The sequence below is a fragment of the Kryptolebias marmoratus genome, linkage group LG5, assembly GCF_001649575.2.
Source record: "Kryptolebias marmoratus isolate JLee-2015 linkage group LG5, ASM164957v2, whole genome shotgun sequence".
Classification (NCBI taxonomy): domain Eukaryota; kingdom Metazoa; phylum Chordata; class Actinopteri; order Cyprinodontiformes; family Rivulidae; genus Kryptolebias; species Kryptolebias marmoratus.
In genome coordinates, this window is record NC_051434.1 from 18,750,588 (window position 1) to 18,770,069 (window position 19,482).

General features: G+C 40.2%; 1 protein-coding gene across 1 annotated transcript in view; it reads right to left on the bottom strand.

Annotated features, from left to right (window-relative positions):
• Positions 1-7,611: 7,611 nt before the first annotated feature.
• ctdp1 (CTD (carboxy-terminal domain, RNA polymerase II, polypeptide A) phosphatase, subunit 1) overlaps positions 7,612-19,482 on the bottom strand; it is a 79,113-nt gene continuing 67,242 nt past the window's right edge. Inside the window, exon 13 of the mRNA XM_017421066.3 lies at positions 7,612-10,402. Coding sequence (XP_017276555.1) covers positions 10,219-10,402 — 184 coding nt within the window. The 3' untranslated portion in view covers positions 7,612-10,218. The remainder of the gene's footprint in view (positions 10,403-19,482) is intronic.

Below are 19,482 nucleotides of genomic sequence, written 5' to 3' on the forward strand. Positions count from 1 at the left end.
CACAATTCTGCCAAAGAAAACTGTTCTGGACAGATTTATGGGATGGCACTGCCTGCCACGTTTGTTACTCCTGTCACCAGCAGCAGGATACATCTCATAAAAGGAGTAGGCTGTGGTTGCCAGACGACGTGTGTCTTGTCAAACAGTCATATTTGGGGGCTGTTTTTGCTGACGCCCACCTACTTTCCACTACATCCATCTACACGGATTCTTTCACTGCTCATTGGTCCAGTTGACACTGATGGAAGGTCAGAGCTGCAGAGAAAACCCTGAAAGTGTCAATACATGTCATATCACTTATCTTCATGCAGCATTTATCAAACTGAATTATCACTTGAAATGATGCATTCATATAAAACTATTCCTGGTCATTAAACAGTAGTTTCAACTGGTTTAGGTGATCTCCATTGTAAATTTGTCATTGTCTTGTTTTAGAAAAATGTATTTACAGCTGTAGGATGAAAAGCCAATTTTAGACAGGCCATATTGTTCTCCAGAGGATGATCCATCTTAATGAGTTTTAGTCATCCATCGTCACAAGTGCAGTTGTCATCAGCAAAACTGTTTTCCAAATGAATTAGGATGGATTTTGTATGAAAGCAGTAAAACTTTATAACATCTGAAATATAAACTCACACTAAATTCTATTAAGCAAATGACAGTCTTGTTCATGAGAGATGGCAGGCTGGAGCAGGTGAGGAACTGATGAATTCGGGTCCTTGTCTGCAGTAAGAAGGGTGTTAATCCAATCTGGTTCTGAAAGGGCTTAGTGGAAAGGTGAATCTTTTGATTTACTAGTCAGCCTATTTTACAACCCTCATATATGGTCATGAGATATAGATTATAACGAAGGAATGAGATCCTGGATACGAGCTGGTGAAATGAGCTTCCTCCCTAAGGTGGCTGGGCTCAGACTTAGAAAAACAACGAGAAGCTCCATCATCATGGGGGAACTCAGAGAGAGACCAATAGGAGTCAGCTAAGGTGGTTCGGACATTTGATTAGGATACTTTCCAGGTGCCTCCCTCCAGAGGTTTTTAGGGCATGTCCTACTGGGAGAAAACCCCAGGGCAGACCCAGAACTCACTGGAGGGACTATAAACGTTCTCTGGTCTAGAAGCACCTGGGGATCCCACCAGAAGACGGTGGAGAGTGTTGCTGGAAAGAGTGATGTCTGGATTTTCCTCCTTGTCCCGACCATGGATAAAGGTAAATAAAATGGCTGGATGGATGGATAGATGGATGTTATTTGTGATTTTTGAGTCAAATATTCAGTATACAGAAGTTTGATACAGCAATTTAGGAGTAAAACAAATAATGGGAATATTTCTGTCTTCCATCTACAAGCATGACTTCTTGGGTGCGTTACCACTTTGCTGATAGTGATGCTGCAAGGAGCAGGCACAGACTTTCTTAATTGGTGATGAAATGATGAAATGATGCAGGGTAGGGTGGCCTATCGCCTCCCATTCTTTCAAAAAGAATGAACAGAAACTGAAGTAGAAAAACCCAAATCCCTTCAGAGTGTCTTTGTTCTGAGAATCTTAAAGTTCCTCACTCAGATGAATCAAAACAATGGAAAATGGAATGGGAAGTGGTTGCCCTGTAAAACAGCTCATCAAGATAATTGATAGTTAGCTGTGCAGTGAACCTGTAGTCAAACACATGGCTTGTTGCTATTACATTACACAGTCATAAAATGCCCCTTTACAGCCAACCAATAACCCCTGAGGGCATTAAGGCAATCAGGGTTAAACACAGGGCAAGTCTTGAACTGGTGAAGTAAGGATAACCCATTAAAAATCTACTTAAACTGCAGTAACTGTTAAAGAAATTAAAAAATGAAGACAGAGTCGAAGGATTTGGTTAAGCTCATTTTACTTGCAGCAAGGAGACAAGTCAGTACAACAGCACAGAGTTGTCTGGAGGAGCAAACCTTCACAGCTCATTTTTAAGCACAATGGGAACCTTTTAAGTGCATGAAACACCCGTCTCCTGCAGCTGCATCACATCCAGTTGTTTGCCTGTACAGTTTCACCACGTTACAAGTCAATATTAGAGGGCAACAAGCATTCATTAACATAATTTTCACTACAACGCCACTTTCAGATTAATTAATCCTGGGCTGCACGCTTTTCTATAAAGGGCTGAGACGCAGGAAGCCCCCTCTCTGGCTCCCTTAGGAGCCTGGGGCTGCCGGTTTTATGAGGTCTGTAAATCAAAGTGTCACAGATACTGTAAGTAAGGTTTCTAAGATTCGGAAGTTTTGTTTTTAACTGAACAAAAGAGAGGATGAATCACTGCGAACCCCACGGTGACAGCAGAATGAATACAATTAAACTTCTAATGGTGCAAATCATATAATTACCCCTCTAATCAGGGCTGGCATCCCAGCTGCTGTCTGAAGGCATGATTATTTATGTATATTAAGTCCAATGTAATTATCTCATTATATTTCAGCTATATAATCAAATCAGAATGTTTATGTCAAATGTGGTTAACTTGGGAAGTGTAGAAATGAGCAGGCTTGTAGCCAAAGAGAACCAGAAATAAGACCAGTTCCAACTTTATCACACTTTCGCCTTTGAGCAATTATTAATACACGAGCTATTATTTGTTCAATATTACCAGTGCTGGTAGGCAGACTGTTTTCACAAACAGAAAAAAAAGCTGGTTTATTCTGCTCTTTGTTCAGCTGAAGAAGACAAACTGTAAAACACTTCAAGATGTGACAATGAAAAGTTTGTTGAACAAACAGTTATCTCATCGTGGAGCCATAACAGATAAAGTGTTCACTACTTTTATATGCACTGTGAATCCCATTTGTCATTCCAGTGTAAAACAAAACTGCTACTAAATGAGTCACAATGTGAGCGAATGTCATACCTTTCGAACTTTGGTCACCACATGTGGCACATTTCATGCTCTGTAGGTTCTCGTAGGTTCCTGTCTCCCTGCCTGGCCGTATTGGGTTAAGATAAAAATGACGGGAACCTGTGTTCTAATCTTTCCAGGCCCATTTGCTATGCCCATTCACCACAGGAGCCATGCAGAAAGCTATAAAAGGAAGGCAGCAATGGTTGGATTTCTCCAGCAGCCCTTTGATTGACTTAATAGTGTGCTCAGCCTCCCTGCTGCTCTGCAGAAATTGGGTCTGTATGTCGTTCTGAGTGACGCACTTGACTGAAGCCTCATTTCTGAGCAACTTTAAGAACAGCTCGGATGCAAACTGGGCTTGATTGTTTGTGTGAGCCAACTCTGGGAGTTTATAGGCAGCAACAGAGGTTTTGAACAGCGATAACTGGGTCCATGTTGTTCTGATAAAACATATGTCAGGTGTGGTAGTAGCTAAGAGTCATCCCCAGCTTTTACTTCAGGTGTAACTGAATGCATGAGATCTTTGCTTGAGCATTAACCCTTTCTGTCTGTTATCAAAATATCTCCTGAACCACTTGACAGATTTTATTGAAACTCTCAGAAAGTAATCACTGGACGTACGTCTACAACTGATTAACTTTTGGAGTCAATCCAATTCAAGATGGCTGCCACGGCAAAGCAATCTTAGCAAAGACAAAAATGGCCATAACTCAGTTAATTTTACAGATGTTGGGCTAAAATTTGGTGTGACAGTAGCTGAGAATTACTCAACAACATGTACACCAAGTGCCAACAGATCGTGCAAGATCCTGTAATATTGCACGAGATTGTGGATAACGTTGTTTGCAAGGTTTAACAAAAGGGGCTGTAACTCTGTCATTTCTTATCATAAAATGATCTTAGCCTTAAAATCGGGCATGAATAAAACCCTGAAATGAAAAATGATGGGGGATATGCATTACTTTCAAACCTAAAAATCTAGTTAAATGCTGAAAAATATGAAATGCAAATGGTGCCTTAAAGAAATATGACAAATTATCAGTATTTCCAGTGGCTGTGGAGGCCACAAAACACAGCTAATTTACAATCCAAACTGGACATCAAACTATTACTGATTGCTGTGGGTCAGAGGAAAAAAACAATGCCGGCCTTCACCACAGTCTGAACAGCCCTCTGTTTATTGCTGTTTGCTTTGGCTTTTCAGGCTACCGACCATCAGGCCTTCTGAGGAGAAAAACCCATCAGTAGCCGTCCCGGAGACATAGGAGCTGTGCTTTTAATAGACTTTATGACTGGGATTTATGCTGCCATGTCCTGTGTAATCAGCGTCTCACCTGAAGACCCATTAGCTTGACTGAATGACAACACGGCGGAGTAATGTTGCAGGTGGCATTCTATTCCCAGAACAGCCCCCCCATCCGGGTGTTGCCACACCACGACACCTTCCAACGAATTAATTTGAAAAAGAAACGCTCCGCCGTCACGCGCAAATCATCCTCTCAGTCCTCGTCGCTTACCGAGATACAAACTGATGACTTCGACTTTCCCCGCAGGGAAATAATGAGGCAGCTTGCGAAAATGTAAGATTAAACGTCCTTCGCAGGTTATGATGCACATGATGTCTGACAGAGTTACAGAGCGGCTTCAGGGGGCAGACAAAACTTTGTTGCATTTTGATGCTACAGCTGTTTCAATTATTATTACTTTTCTCATTAATCTGAACTCAGTACCCCATAATGACCAAGGTGAAAACACAATTTTATATCCTCTCATTTCTCCTGATCTCTGCTGAGATGGTTCTACACCAGGGGTGGGCAATCCTGGTCCTCGAGGGCCACTATCCTGCATGTTTTCCTTGTTTCCCTGCTCCAACACACCTGATTCAGTGGTTAAATCACCTCTTCATGTTCTGCAGAAGCCTGTTAATCACCCATTGATTCAAATCAGGTGTGTCAGAGCAGAGAAACAAGTAAAACATGCAGGATGGTGGCCCTGAAGGACCAGGATTACCCACCCCTGTTCTTCTAAATAAACTGATTGGACATCATTTGAAAAGGTACACCTTCTACAGATGGCCTCCGAGGTCAGAGCAAAAACCAAACCATGAGGTCAAAGAAGCTACCTGCAGGGCTAAGAGATGGTAAGTACAGATCAGAGGAAGCTACAAATACTTTTTGTTGAACTGAAGGTTCCTCAGAGCTCAGGGGCCTCCATGGCTCTCAAGTGGGCGAAGCTTGACACGACCAGAGTTCTTGTAGGAGCTGGTCCCATGACCACACTGAGCTCATCGAGGGAGAAGGACCCTAATATGCCGCAAAAAACGAGAAAATGTTTTTTTTACTCGAGGTGGCATGAACAAGAACACGGTTTGTTGTGGCCAGGAAAAACTCCAGTGCAGAAGTCCTGAGAAGTCATCATCCACTAAACAAAAAACGCCAACAAACTCTGCATTAACCACGCCCACTTCAGTTTTGGGACCAATCACACAGTCGTCATCATAGACCACAGGAAATTAAGTTCTGACCAGATGATGAGTCGACAACAGACTGCAAGAACTCCCAAACCTAAGTGGGAGGGGAGGGCCGAAGGGCGGGGGGGCAATCATTCTTTTCTGGCAGCTCTGGGAGAGAGAACCATTTTATCGGTTCTTGTGGAGTGTATAACAGCCTTTAGAGAGACAGGTGTCCAAGAACCTTATGGTCACTCTGATTGAGCCTCAGAGAGCCTGTGTGGAGATGGGAGACCTCCACAGACCTCCGCTGATCTGAGCTGTATGACAGCTGAGTGGCTGAGCAGAAATCTCTCAGTTAACAACACCTGACAGCTGCTTGAAGGACTCAGACTGTGAGGAAGATTCTTTGATCTGATGAAAACCAGGTTGAACTGCTTGGCCTCAATTCTACACTTTATGTCTGGAGGAAACCAGGCACTGCCTGCGGCCCATCCCCAAAGTGAAGCATGGTGGTGACAGCATCATGCCGTGGGGGTGTTTTTCAGCAGCAGGGACTGGGAGACTGGTCAAAATTGAGAAGTACAGAGATATCCTAAACGAAGACCTGGACCTCAGATTGAATCGAAAGTTCACGTTCAAACATGACAATGACCCAAAACACATAAAGATAACACCACAGGAGAGGCTTTGGGACAACCAGCCAGAGCCTGACTTGAACCCTGTCAAACATCTCTGGAGTGACCTGAAATGGCTGCACTGATGGTCCCCATCCAACAGCACTGAGTTTGAGAGGATTTCCACAGATTATATGAAGGGAAGAATACCCTCCAATCCAGGTGTGCAAAACTTGTTGCATCGAATCCAAACAGACTCAAGGCTGGTACCGCTGCCAAAGGCGCTTCAACTCAGGACTAAGCAATGGGTCTGGATATTTACAGAAATGTTGTATCTTTTAAAACTGACCCGGATCCCACAAGTAATCGCAGTAAACAAACTCCAGCTACGCTCTTACACACATTGTGGACTTGTCCAAAGCTGAGGGGCTATTGTAAATCTATTTTTGATGTTTTCTTTCTCTGGGATATGTGGAAAAGCGGTACCCGTCACCATTCATTTCATTGTTTGGGGTGGTCCTTGTGGATGTGACCTTTAGCAAGTATGAGAGGAAAGTGATTGCTATCGGCTCTCTTCTAACCAGGACACTTAGGATCGGCATCCTCCAGCATACGAACACTGGATAAGAGAAGTTATGTGTCATATTCATTTGGGAAAGTTTAGATATACTGTGAAAGGATATGTCGAGAGATTCTGGGACACTTGGCAGCCATTTTATCTTATATTTAAAGTACGTGAGGAGATAATTTTGTGTAATTGTCATTGTCAGGAACAGGAGTGACGAAGGCGAACCCAGAGCGCAGACTCATATTTAACAAAAATAATTTATTAAATAAAGAAACACAAAACAAAAGCTGACGTGGCAGCAAAACAAAATAAAGAACAGACAAAAACCAACATGAACAGAAACAGGGACAAGCAGGACGGAAAACAAACAACCAGAAACGAAGCTACAAACCTTAGACAAACCTTAGACAATGGACCAGCGAGGTATGGGAAGAGTGACCGGGATTTTAAGACTGCGGATAACGAGGTGAGTGGGAACAGGTGGAATGATTACTGATTCGGGACAGGTGAAGATGGGCGTGGCTAACAGACAAATGAATGACTGGGGGAGAGTGGAAATGAGAACACAAACATGAGGACAGGACCAAGAAGAAAACAGAAAACATAACTACAAATAAGAAACAAAACCCAAAATACAACTCTGAGAACTAAAATAAAAACAAAACCCAGCAAAAGCCAAATCACCACAGTCATAAATGCCTGTGTATTATGTATGCACAAATCTGAGATTGAGTTTGTCTTATCTGAATGACTGTCTGATGTCTGTGTAGCTGATCTGGTATGGGAGGGGATTTTGTTGTATGTTTTTATTTATTCTTTTTGCATGTGTGTGTTCTGAGTATATAAAACAATAAAAAGACCTCAATAAAAAAAAGTTATATCTTTGTCCTTTTCTCAATACATTTCAAAATTGTATAAAATTGAGCATTTTTGTCATTATGAAGTACTGAGTGTAGATGAATGAGAGAAAATACAAACTTAAACATTTGTAACTCAAGAGAGATAAGGCAGCAAAAGGCTTTCAGAATCTCTCCGGAGTAGGAACTTCTCTTGAGGGAAACTGTTAAAAAAATTGAAGGATTTAAAAAAAAAAATCTTTGTTATTTAAAAACATCTTTATTTAATAAAAGTATCTTTTTCCATCGGGTCAAGTAGGAAATACACTTTACAAATACTTTACAAGTTTTCTTGTTCGACTGAAACTCGTGGATAAAACCAAGTTATAACACAAAAACAAGAAAAGTCACAAAAAAAAAAAAAACATTTCTGAATGAAAATAATTTGATGACAGAACAGCAAACAGACGTCAGCCTTCAGACAGCAAAAAGGTAGTTTTCCAGCGTACATGGAAAAAAGCGTTCCTGGTGAGTTTTGTGAGCAGTAAACGTCAGAGAGGCTGAACGTAAGCCACCATGATGCAACATCCGTCAGTCAGTCAACAGCTTCGCATCGGGATTAAAATCCTGCAGGACGACGCGTCACTAAAGTGCACAAAAACTCAAGTTGCCCAGCAAAACGAGGAGTGCTGGTGAGATCTGCTCTTCCTGCAGAGTGCTTGGAGTTCGCTTTAGTTTATCCCTTTCTGTGAGGAAAACGAGCCAAAAATGTCATCAGAAAAATTCAGCTTAATCAACTGGTTTATTTTGTCGAAAATTTGAGAGAGAGACACACACAGAGACAGAGAGATAAAAAATATTTCTGGATTTTTCAAATTGCAAAAAAACAGTCCCTCCAATTATTATCCAATACATGCAGAACATATTTTGGGAGGAACAACTGTGTTCCTCTATTTATGCCTCTAATAACCATTTCAGTTTAAAGCTGAATGGGGATAGGATCAATATAAAGCGAGAGGCGAATTAAAACCGCTGAAAACGTCTCCATTGTTGCTTAGGTTTTTTGGTCGTTCCTGAAAACGTCCGTATTTCTTTTCAAAATAGTTTTAAAAAGTGTCCACTTAGGAAAGCATTTAATTTTTCTCACCAGAAATCTCCATGTCTCACTTTGTACCTTAGAAACCAAAACAACAACGGAACCATTTTTAGTTTGTTTTCTTTTCTTAATGTTTAATTTTCTGCTGATCCTGTCACCAATAAACTTTGATCATGTGATGAAACGGTTATTAACAGAGGAAACTAGCCAACCGAAGAATTTTCTTTCCAACTCTGCTTTTTGATGTCATTAACATGAACATTTGCGCCATCTAGTGGTGCAGTGTGGGTATTTCAGGGTTTCTTTAAAAAAATGTGTGAACGCAGTTGNGGGGGGTCTTAGCTTTTGCCGTCTGGAATTATGCTCTCCAGGTGTTGAAGAAATGTCAAGTTTGCTTTGTTTTATTATTCACACGCACCTTTAAAACACAAAAATATATCTCTTTTAGGAAATCTGCAACCCTTTTTTAATGCATAGTTATGTTGTACAAATCTTGATCACTTCAGCCACCAGCTGGTTACCTCAGCATGACTGTAAACAGTTTTGATTGTTGAAAACTAGTTTAGCAAAACCCATTAGGCAGAGTATCTAGTATTTACTGTTAGCCTACAGAACCATTTCTTTTATTGGGACCAAAAAAAAAAAAGTTCAAAAGTTTATACTCCCGAACAAAAAGCAATGAGATGCAAAATTCCCCATGTAAACACTTTTTCCCCACCAAATGAGATACACTTTTATGACTTGTCAGCTGATCAGTTTCTGAACTAATAAACTGTTTTATTCGTTAAAAAAATAAAGAAATGTATGATTTTGAAGGACCTTTGTTCAGGATCACATATGATTAAGTCCTTAAAAGCCTCAACCACAAAAAACTGAAATAAAATGTTGCCATTTTTACACAAACAGGGCCTTTTTTTTGTTTTTCTTTGTCTATTTATGTAACTCAAGGTAACAAAGTCTAATTCCCAATATGTTGGACTGTTATATTAGCACTTTTTGAATTGTGTAGGTCAACATGCGGACAAAACTAAGTCAGAAATGACAAATTAAGAGTCTGGAAAGGAGTTGCAAGATTAAACACGTTTAAAAAAAAAAAACGTGAACAAATCATTCAGAAATGGTGAAAAAACATCCAAAAGTAAAGTGGGCTGCTATTCTTAATTTTTAGACCAACAACTGGATAAAGCACAAAAACAAACAAACAAACAAAAACAAAACAAGCTGAGATCACGGCAATGAGGGGCTGTTTATCACAAGAGTTAAAAAAAGAAAAAACCCACAACGAACACGAGGAAGAAGAAACACATTCAAACGTCTGGATTAAGTCTGGTTGCATTGGCCTTAAAAACTTGGAGACCAAAAAGAAAAAGTGGAAGTCAGGAGTAAAATATTTAGCTGCACACCTTGGCAAACCTATTTCAAACTCTTTGGCAAGAACGATCAGCAAAATATACATTTACAATATCACACATCTTCTCATTAATATAAAACTTGAAATAGAAAAAAAAAAAAGTATAAAATTTTATGTCTCCTGCAGTTTGACATGTTACAATAAAATGAAAAATCTTTTGCCAAAAAGTCTATATAGCAGTGCTACAAAAACCTAAGCCTTTATTTACACAGCAACACAATTCTGTGAAGGACATTCAGTTCATTACGACACACCAATGGCTTAAACATCCTATTTACACAGATTCCAGAACCAAAAGAAAAACCTTTTAGGGACCACCTGTAAAGTAGACAATGATATTTTTTTTTTTTCTGGAGTTTCCTCGTCACATAAAATCATTCAGCTCGGCCTCCAAGGCGGCGGCCATCTCGTCTGCCTCCGAACTGCTGCCTTCTTCTTCCTCGTTGGAGTCTTTGGAGGACTCGGCGTAGTCGTCCCCATCCTGCTTGTTCTTGACGTCGTCTGCGTCCTCTTCCTCTCTCTCTTCGTCGTGCTTACGTTTGTGGCCCCTGGAAGAATGACACGGAGACGGTTTAGGAAGCAGACAAACAGCCAGAGTTAAAGCTGGCAGATTCCAACATAAAATCCAGTGAAAGACAGACTGTGTTACCAGAACGCAAATGAGATACTATTTACCAACTCACCAGTTAAAGAGATGGGAAACATTTGCTACATTCTGGAGTTTAATTGAATGTTTTATTTGATTCTAAGTAATATTTCTGTATAAAATACTTCGGAATTATGGAGTTAAAGGGAGGGAAGAACATTTTACATAATTAAAAAAAAAAAAAAAACTGAAAAATGGTGGGTTACCAACTAAAGACAAGACTTCGTAGAGCCACCTTTTGCAGCAGTTAAACCAGCAACTCTCTTTCATGACGAATCTGACCACTGGGTTTTTTTTTTTTGGATGGGTGCTGTTTGTGTCCAGCAATCTTTAAATCAAACCAGAGATTCTCAGTTGGACTGAGGTCTGGACTTTTACTGGACCATTCCAGCACCTTTAACTGGTTTTCCTTAATCCACTGGAGTGTTACTCCCTTTATCTTCTCTTTAACTCTGACCAGTTTCCCAGCCCATGCCGATGAAAAACCTCCCCACAGCATGATGCTTCCACCACCATGCTTCACTGTGGGTATTGTGTTGACAGCACTATGAGGGGCGTTAGGCTTTTTGCAATGGTTTTTGCCTTTTAGTAATGGTTTCTTGCTTCTATTCCATAAAGCCCAGCTCTGTGCAGCTTATAGTCGTCCTATGAACAGATAGAAGAGCTGCCCAGGGTTATTTTTGGTCTTCTGGTAGCTTCTCAGATTAATGCCCTCCTTACTTGGTCCTTGAGTTTTGCTGGACCCTCTCTTGGAAGGTCTGCTGTGGTGGCATCATCTTTCCATTTTCTAGTAATGGATTCAATGAAGCACTGTTGGATGTTCAACAAACCAACTCTGATCTGTATTTCTCTACAAATTTGTCTCTGACCTGTGTGGAAAGTTCCTTGGTCTTCATGATGTCTCTTGCTTGGTGGTAGCCCTTACTAAGAGGTGATGAACTAATGATGATAATAATGTAATAATATAATGTATACTGAAATAATTTCATACTGAGGTAAATAAATCGTCCCATGTGGATTCTAATGTTGTAGCTTCTGAAAGTAATGGTTCAGGCTTCAAAACAAAGAGGGTGAATACATATGAATACCCTCTTTTTGAGTTTATATGTGTCAGAATTATTTAAAAACAATTTTTTCCATTATACGTCACTAATTTGGAGCCTTTATTGTTGAGATATCACTTATAATTAAACTAAATAATTCAAATACTAACTTGCAATCTACTGTAAATGAGAATCACATACGAAATTACCAAACATTTTACTCTTCATCAAGATAGCATGCAACAAGCGGCCAATTACAACTTTCACCCCCAGCTGAAGATGCTCACAAAGGATTGACAGGAGCTGCTGGAGATGTAAAGAGCCTCAAAGACGGCAGCACTGCGGCAAGGACAAATGGATTCAGAACCATGCGAGATTTAATTGGAGACAAATTAAAAACCAAGGAGAAGGTGGAGGAATGGGGTAAGGGGTGGGGTTGGCTCTGCATGGTGAGCAAAGACGAAGGAACGGGGCGTTGACCAACTTTGGGAAAAGATAAGAGGAAAAAAAGCCCCACGATGGTACAAAGATGTCACAATAAAGTCAGAGTGATCCGCTCTTATGAAACGCAGCACGAGAGAACAAAAACAAACTTCTGACAAAGTGCAAATTAAATTAGATAAACACAGCACGGATCATAAATTCATAAACCCACTGTTAGTGCGCTAATAAGAAAACCAGACACTATATTTGCAAAATTATTCATTAACACCATCTAACCTGTTGACCAAGGCTAAACATATGAGTTCAAGTGATAAGAATTCTGTAATCTCAGTCAGAAAACAAACTTTCGACAAACTTTGCTTAAGAAAGAACTAGAATGAAGACGCATCTGTGTGTAGTTTTACCACCTAAGTTGTGTGCTAAAAACGGGTGTCTGAACAGGAGCAAACAGTTGTGTACTGCAGACACATTTCAAAGCAGATGTCTGCTGTGTTTCTGCAAACAGGGCTCTCACAGATAATCATAAAACTAGAACAGAAGAGAAAAAAAAATATTCCACAGTTTTCGGTGGCAAAAGGCATCTTTGATGTGGCTGCAAACATGCCATGCTTCTTTCCACTCCAACTTTCCCAGTGGCATCCTCCACAGAGTGGCTTATTAGTGTGATGCTAATGAGGTATGCAGGGGTATCGCATGGTTGTTGTGGAGGTCTGACACGGGCTCTGCAGAGAGAGCCCCTCTCATTAGACCAGGCTGCTGTCAGACAGCCTCGCTAACCTCCCACAACAGCAACACGGCGTTCATTAAAGGTCAGATGTTGACTAATATCAACCGAGAGGACTGGTGACATGCCTGTTACAGTGAAACCCCCTGTGGACCGTGTGGTGTATGTACAGAAGGGAAAAAAAAGAAAGATTCTGTTTGTCTCAACAGAAAAACAACAACAACTCTGAGTCTTTGAATCGTCAAGAAGATCCATTTTTGAAACCACAACACAAAAGATGACTTACAGTAGTTATTAACTATTTATTTGACAGCAAGCACAATTTCAAGGGTGCCAAAGTAGCTACTGCCAAAAGTTCCAACATATGTCAACTTCCTTCTCTAAAGCCCAATAGTAAGTCAGTATTTATTTTTGTAATGATGTACGATTACAGAAAGGTCTGCACTCTGATTTTATAAACTGTACAAAAAGTGTGAAACGAACCAAGAAGAATAACTGGCATTACCAGTTTCATTAGGGTCACAATAGTGATTACAAACTTGTGTCTCTCACTCCCAAACAGCAGTCCTAATAAGACAGACAGACAAAAATGTTGACTAAAGAGTAAGCCTCAGACAGAGTGAGACACTGTTCGAAAACTATCAATTGTACTGATAACAATTCCTGAACCATAAGTGGCAGAAGTGTTTGTTGTCACAAGCCAATCTTAATATGGCACCAGGAGGCACAAGAAGTTAAAAAAGACCCTACACTTTAAATTTTAAGAGATAATTTTAAGGTCAGATACAATGGAAGACAATGAGAGTTTGGGTGTAGTCCCTGCACTCTTGTGGGATTGGGGAAAAAAAAAATCTATATCAGTGAGAACTGGGTGAAAGAAGACAAAAACGCCTGTTTTAATGTATAAACTGTATAAGAACTATAAAGACTGCAATCCCTGCAAAGTTATTGTATGTGAAATCGTCACACTCCAAGTTGAATATTTTGTGGCAAAATCTTAAAAAACTAAAAGATATCAAAACGCCAGTTCTGTTATGTAAAGTCCAACTTTCTGTGAGTAAATTGAGAAATTCGAATGATGTTTTTACTGTGAAGTATATCTAAGCTAGACACTTCCAAGAAGGGATGTTTCTTTAAATTTGATTTGCCGAAATCCCATGGCTGTACATATATAAAAAATTTTTGTATTTGTTTTTAAAAAATATCCTGCAATCAAACGTCATAATGCACATTTTATGATGAGGCCAAGATGACTTTTTCTAAAACTGCAGAAGTAAATCAAAAACTGTGATGGAAATGGAAAAAATACAGCTGAATAGTTATAAGGGTGCTTCAGTGTTTACACTTAATAACAAAATTCCGAATGCACTGCCATAGCATTTTGCTGCCTGAGCCCCAGCAATAGTGTGTGCACATATATGCATTTTACTCCCAGCCCCAACCCACCACCCTTCTCCTGTTTCCAAATATTACCAGTGGAGGCAACAGGGGGTGGTGGTGGGGTGAGGGCCCCCTGCAGCGTTTTGCTTTGCATCATTACATCCAGTCTCTATCATCAGCTATTAATCCAGCCACCCACAGATACAAACACAGGAAATACTTCCATCGTGTTCACTCATGTCAGCTGCTAAATGTGTTTAGGATGTAATTCACTTTTATTTGATCTCTACCTGCTTCACATGCTGGGAAAAACATTGTGACAAAGGCAGAAGCTTGTGGTTTACTAGTTTATTAGGTTTAGACACGTTCGTAAAAATGCTACAACCAAGAGGATCTCTAACTTTTTATGGCACCTCTAACACGATTAGTCCTAGCCCATCTTTTACTTAGGTGTTATTCAGTCAGGGATTTAGGCAGGGTAAAGCAATAATGCTTAAATAAAAAAAAATAAATGTGTGGATACGGGAGAAGTGTTGCTTTCGTCTGGTTTGTGAAACAGTCGACTCCATCTGTGCAGAGTTGATATGGTGGCCATGGGAGTTTGATTCTCCAGTGTACGGGTGCATCTGGATATGCTCATGTTACCCAAAGCTTTCTTTAGAAGTGCTGTCAGGGTCACTCATAAAGGCTATCTGGTCTCTATATAACCAAAGTGAGAGCTGTGTCTGTGTTCTTTGCACAAAGTCGAGTTCGTGGCTGGTGTGAGTTTGACTTAGTTACAGCTGCCCCTTGTCTCGGATCCCAAAGCGTTCCCTGGCCAGAGAAAATATAAAGTAGGATGTCTCTGGAAAACCTCCAGAGAGAGGTGCCCAGGAGGTATCCAAATCAGATGCCTGAACCACCTCGACTAGATATACAGAAGATGGATGGAGGTAGTTAGCTGAAACACTGCTTTCCGAAGAAATCAGTTCACATTCTACTGACAAATTTAGTCAAATGTTATTTGTTTCTAACTGCTCTTACAATGAAAACATAAAAATGCTAATCCATTGCAGTAAAATCTTTCTGTTTTAACCAGTTCAGGTAGAAAAGTTAAGAGTTGTCTCTCAAGCTAAAGGATGGGAGTCTAAAACCCACCCGTGGGCTGGGATGAGAGATGAACGTAAAAGGGTCTGTCAGTTTGTGAGACACGATGAAAGACTTGTGGAAGGTGGACCGCTTGGTGATTGAAAGGTTCCTCATTATTAAGTCTTGGATGCTTCACACAGAGAGAGAGGGAGTTCAGGTGATGAGCTCTTAGGTCGCACGTGTTTTATTTAAAATTCCTCATTACTGGAGCGCTCATTGGCCAGTACATTTGAAGCTGAATCTGTGAAAGCCCATCAGCAATTCACAAGTTCTGCTGACAATTAACTGCAGTGTTCAGGAAAAAAAACAACTTTTGACTGATGTATGTTTTTCTTTTTTTATTTCAAACTGGAGAAGCCACATCATTATACATAAAGCAGCTGTAAAACATGAACAGTTAAATGTACTGAGCCCCAGAAGAGGAAACACTTTGTATCTGGCAGCTGTTAATGACACAAAAACAGTTGGAAGCAGCCAGGTAGCATTCATTTAGAGGAGATTTATGGACCATCATTTTAGGGAAAAACGAAATGAGATTTCTTCTGAGTGTGTGCACTTTTCCAAATCCAAACCTCTTGCCAGGTGGTTTGAAAAAAACAACAACAACCTGTGCATGCAATTCAATTGCTTTGTGCATTTCTCACAAAAAATGCCAGAACTATCAATTAAGAGGGTACAAAAGGTAATAATGTGTAAGGTGTTATTACAGACACAGGTGTTGAAGTCATTGCTCTGAGATGTAATTAGCTCCATGTATTGTGGGAATATGATTGCATTAAAGGTGTCAGGAGGGCATACTAGAGTGTCTGCTGGTAAACAAACAGCCTGCAGCTTCACAAATCTCAACACATCATTAGACTTACATGAGGGACACAAATGGAATAATCTAAGACAGGAAAGATGCATCTGCCCACAGTAGAGATGTAAATGTATGAGAGAAGGTGCATCAACACATAGGACATGAATGTGACCCAAGGGAGCATTCAGATAGACTGCACTGGGAAAACCTTCATAGAAAGGACAGTAACTTTTACTCCTTGTATTTAGTTCCAAGACTACATGCTCCAAAGGCATCCCCTGCCCTAAAAATCAAGGACTTCTCACAGCTCTCTCTTTCAGAGGGAGGGATGAGCTAGGGGGCAGAAGGAGTGAAATGGCAAAGTGAGCTAAGAAAGAGGAGGAAACTGAGCACAGAAGACAGAAGGAGGAAGCAATAAAATAAATAATGGAGTAGACTTGCATGACCAAGACTAAATCTGATTTATTTCTTTGGACAAAAATGGGAAAGACTTTTTACTGCCTCATCTGAAGACACGAACAAAAACCCTGAGAAATGACGGAGACAAAGATCAATATTGGATCATTCCACACAGTTCTGTCATTTTCCAACCAAACAGGCCATTCACTGTAGCTATGAAGACCTACAGTATCTAGTCTTTACTTTGGGAAAAGGGTGAATGTGACAAATTTTTACTTTTAACAACTGACTAAAAAAGGACTCGGCAGAGGGCAGGAGGGATACTACTCCATGGTATGGTTTTCATTTGGCTTCCACTCCACCACTGTGTCAAATCTTTTACCAAGGACACATGCTTCACCAGCTTCATATGTTGAGAGCCGATGAGCAGTAGTTATCCCACTGTTTTCACACAGATCTGAACTTATGAGTGCCAGTTTTGTTTAACAGTGGGTAAAAAACAATGATGAATGAAAGCAATGTTTCAAGGAAACAAGAAATCTACTGAGAGAATAATGGCCCTTAAAAAAATGCTCACACGCTGACAAAATCACTTTTGAGACTGCAGGCTTTTAAACCCCACTTGTGACAAATACATGGTGACAAGGATTTAAAGCAGGATGCTCACAGTAGAGAAATTCAATATGCTTGGAGGAAGTTGTCAATCAAAGCGGAGCTCACTGTCGGCATTCCTCTTTTCACTCATAATAATAGAAAAGTCGGAACAACAAAATGACATTTAATTTACAGTGCACCGCTATTTTATCAGTTAAGCAGCTCTGGCTTTGTGAACAAGTCAGTTAGTTATAATTATATAGTTTTATCCACTGTTCGGAACAGTGGAAAGGTGTTGTTTAAGTCGCTTGTCTCAGGATCTCAGGGTGTCTAGTTTAAGAAACCTCAGTGTTAGCTCTGCTGTTTGCAGATGATGTTGTTCTGCTGGTGTAATCGAGCCATGCCATTCGGCGTTCTATGGGGAGGTTTGCAGCAGAGTGGGAAACAGCCAGATTAAGAGGTCATGGTTCTCAACTGGAAAAAGATGTAATATTCTCTGGTTAGTGGTGAGTCTTTGCCTCGAACAACAAAGGAGTTCAAGCATCTCGGAGCCTTGTATAGGAGGGCTGGCAGAATGGAGCAAGAGATGGATCTCACAGTATGGGACTTTGCCCGCAGTAATGAGGGTGTTGCTCTGTTTTGTCGGGGTAAAAGAGAAAAAGAAAAAAAGAGCTGGGCTAAAAGACGAGTTCCTAATTTACTGGTGCAATTACTGGTTCCAACTCTCACCTGTGGTCACAAAGTATAGCTCAGTGGTGTCCAATACTGGTATCTTAGGGCAACCATCTTGCAAGTTTTAGATGTTTCTCTGCTTTGACACACCTGATTTGAATGAATGAGTGGCTAACAGGGTTCTGCAGAACTTGAACACCTACTGGGGAGAAAAAACTAAAACATGCAAGATAGTGGTCCTCAAGGATAAGGATTAGGCACTACTGGTATAGATCATGACTTAAAAAAAGATTTCAGATACAAGTGTCTAAAATAAGCTTCCTGTGCTGGAAGACAACCTTAGACAAAAGGCTAAGGAGTTTGGACTAGAGTCACTGCTCCTCTGCATCGAGACGTTGGTTGAGATGGTTTGGACATTTCATTAGGATGCCTCCTAGGTGCCTTCCTCTGGGAGGAGAATCTAGTGAAGAACTCACTGGTGGTATGTTTCTTCTCTGGCCAAGAACATCTTTGGATCCCTCAGGACAAGCTGGAGAGTGTTTAAGGGAAGAAAAATGCCTGGATTTCCCTCCTGGACCTGTTGCCTCTGCAACCCGACCTCGAACAAGTGAAAGAAAATGAATGGATGGATGACACTGGCTCTGCTGGACACCATTAAAACTTTTTTCAGCCAATTCTACATATTGAATCTGCCTTAGGAAGATCACTAATTGGTTGGTTAGTGTACATCGGTGTTAGCACAAGAATCTTTGTAATGTGTTCAAACACAATTCCTGCCTCACAGTTAGTAGAAACCAAAGACGACATAGCAGGGTGGCCTGCTGTCATTACTTGTTCCTCGAAACTGATTTGATGAAGAGAAAATTAGATTGCATGGCCATCAGTTTCAAGGAAACTTGAATCATTTTCCAGGTCTTATTTTGTTTCGTTCTTTCACTCTTCTGTAAGAGCTGAAACGATCTGTATTCCTGATGAATTTTCATCATGAACTCAAAAAGATTTCCTCCCAACACAGAACAAAAAACAGAAGGCAAAAAAACAAACTCTGCTTTCTGAAAGATTGTGATTATGAATGTCAACTAAAATTTGCATGAAGCTGCAGCACTTAGAGTTACACACAAAGTAACTCTGAAATAATGAACTACCATCCTTTGTGTTGCTATTCCCCTGCTGTTGCTCAGAGTACAAACACCATCTGTGGAGGCACAAAGGAGAAATTTCCTACAAACATGACAAAAATCTGACAGAATTGGCAAACAAATAGTCTCTGGAATTGTAAATAAATGTACAATCCAATGGCATCTTTTAACAAATGTGAACAAGGGGAACAAATACAGCAAGACTAAGCTACAAATAGGAATGCTGCCAATGTGTTGCAATTAATAAAAAATACATCAGCTGACACATGTCCGGTGTTTTACTGGTTTTAATTCTATTTAAGCCTTAAAACAACTCCCTGGAGGTCAATAGCTGGTTCTTTGGCTGCAGAATGTTCCATCGTGGTAATAAATCTGATGAAATCATTAAGAGTGGACTGAAACAGTATTGAGTGGGCAGTTAAAAATACCTAAAAACAGCTAAGAATGTTTATTGTCTCACAGAAGGAAATTGTATTTTTTGTAATTCACACTGGCAGCTTTTTTTAAAGTCAGCAGCATTATGTGGCTTACAAATGAGTAAAGGAGAATCAATATCATGCAACTTTAATTACCAGAGCCAGTTCTTTTACTCGGATTTTACCCTTAAATGGAGTTTAATGAGCAGAACTTTAATGATTACCAACGGAGTGTGTTTTTTTT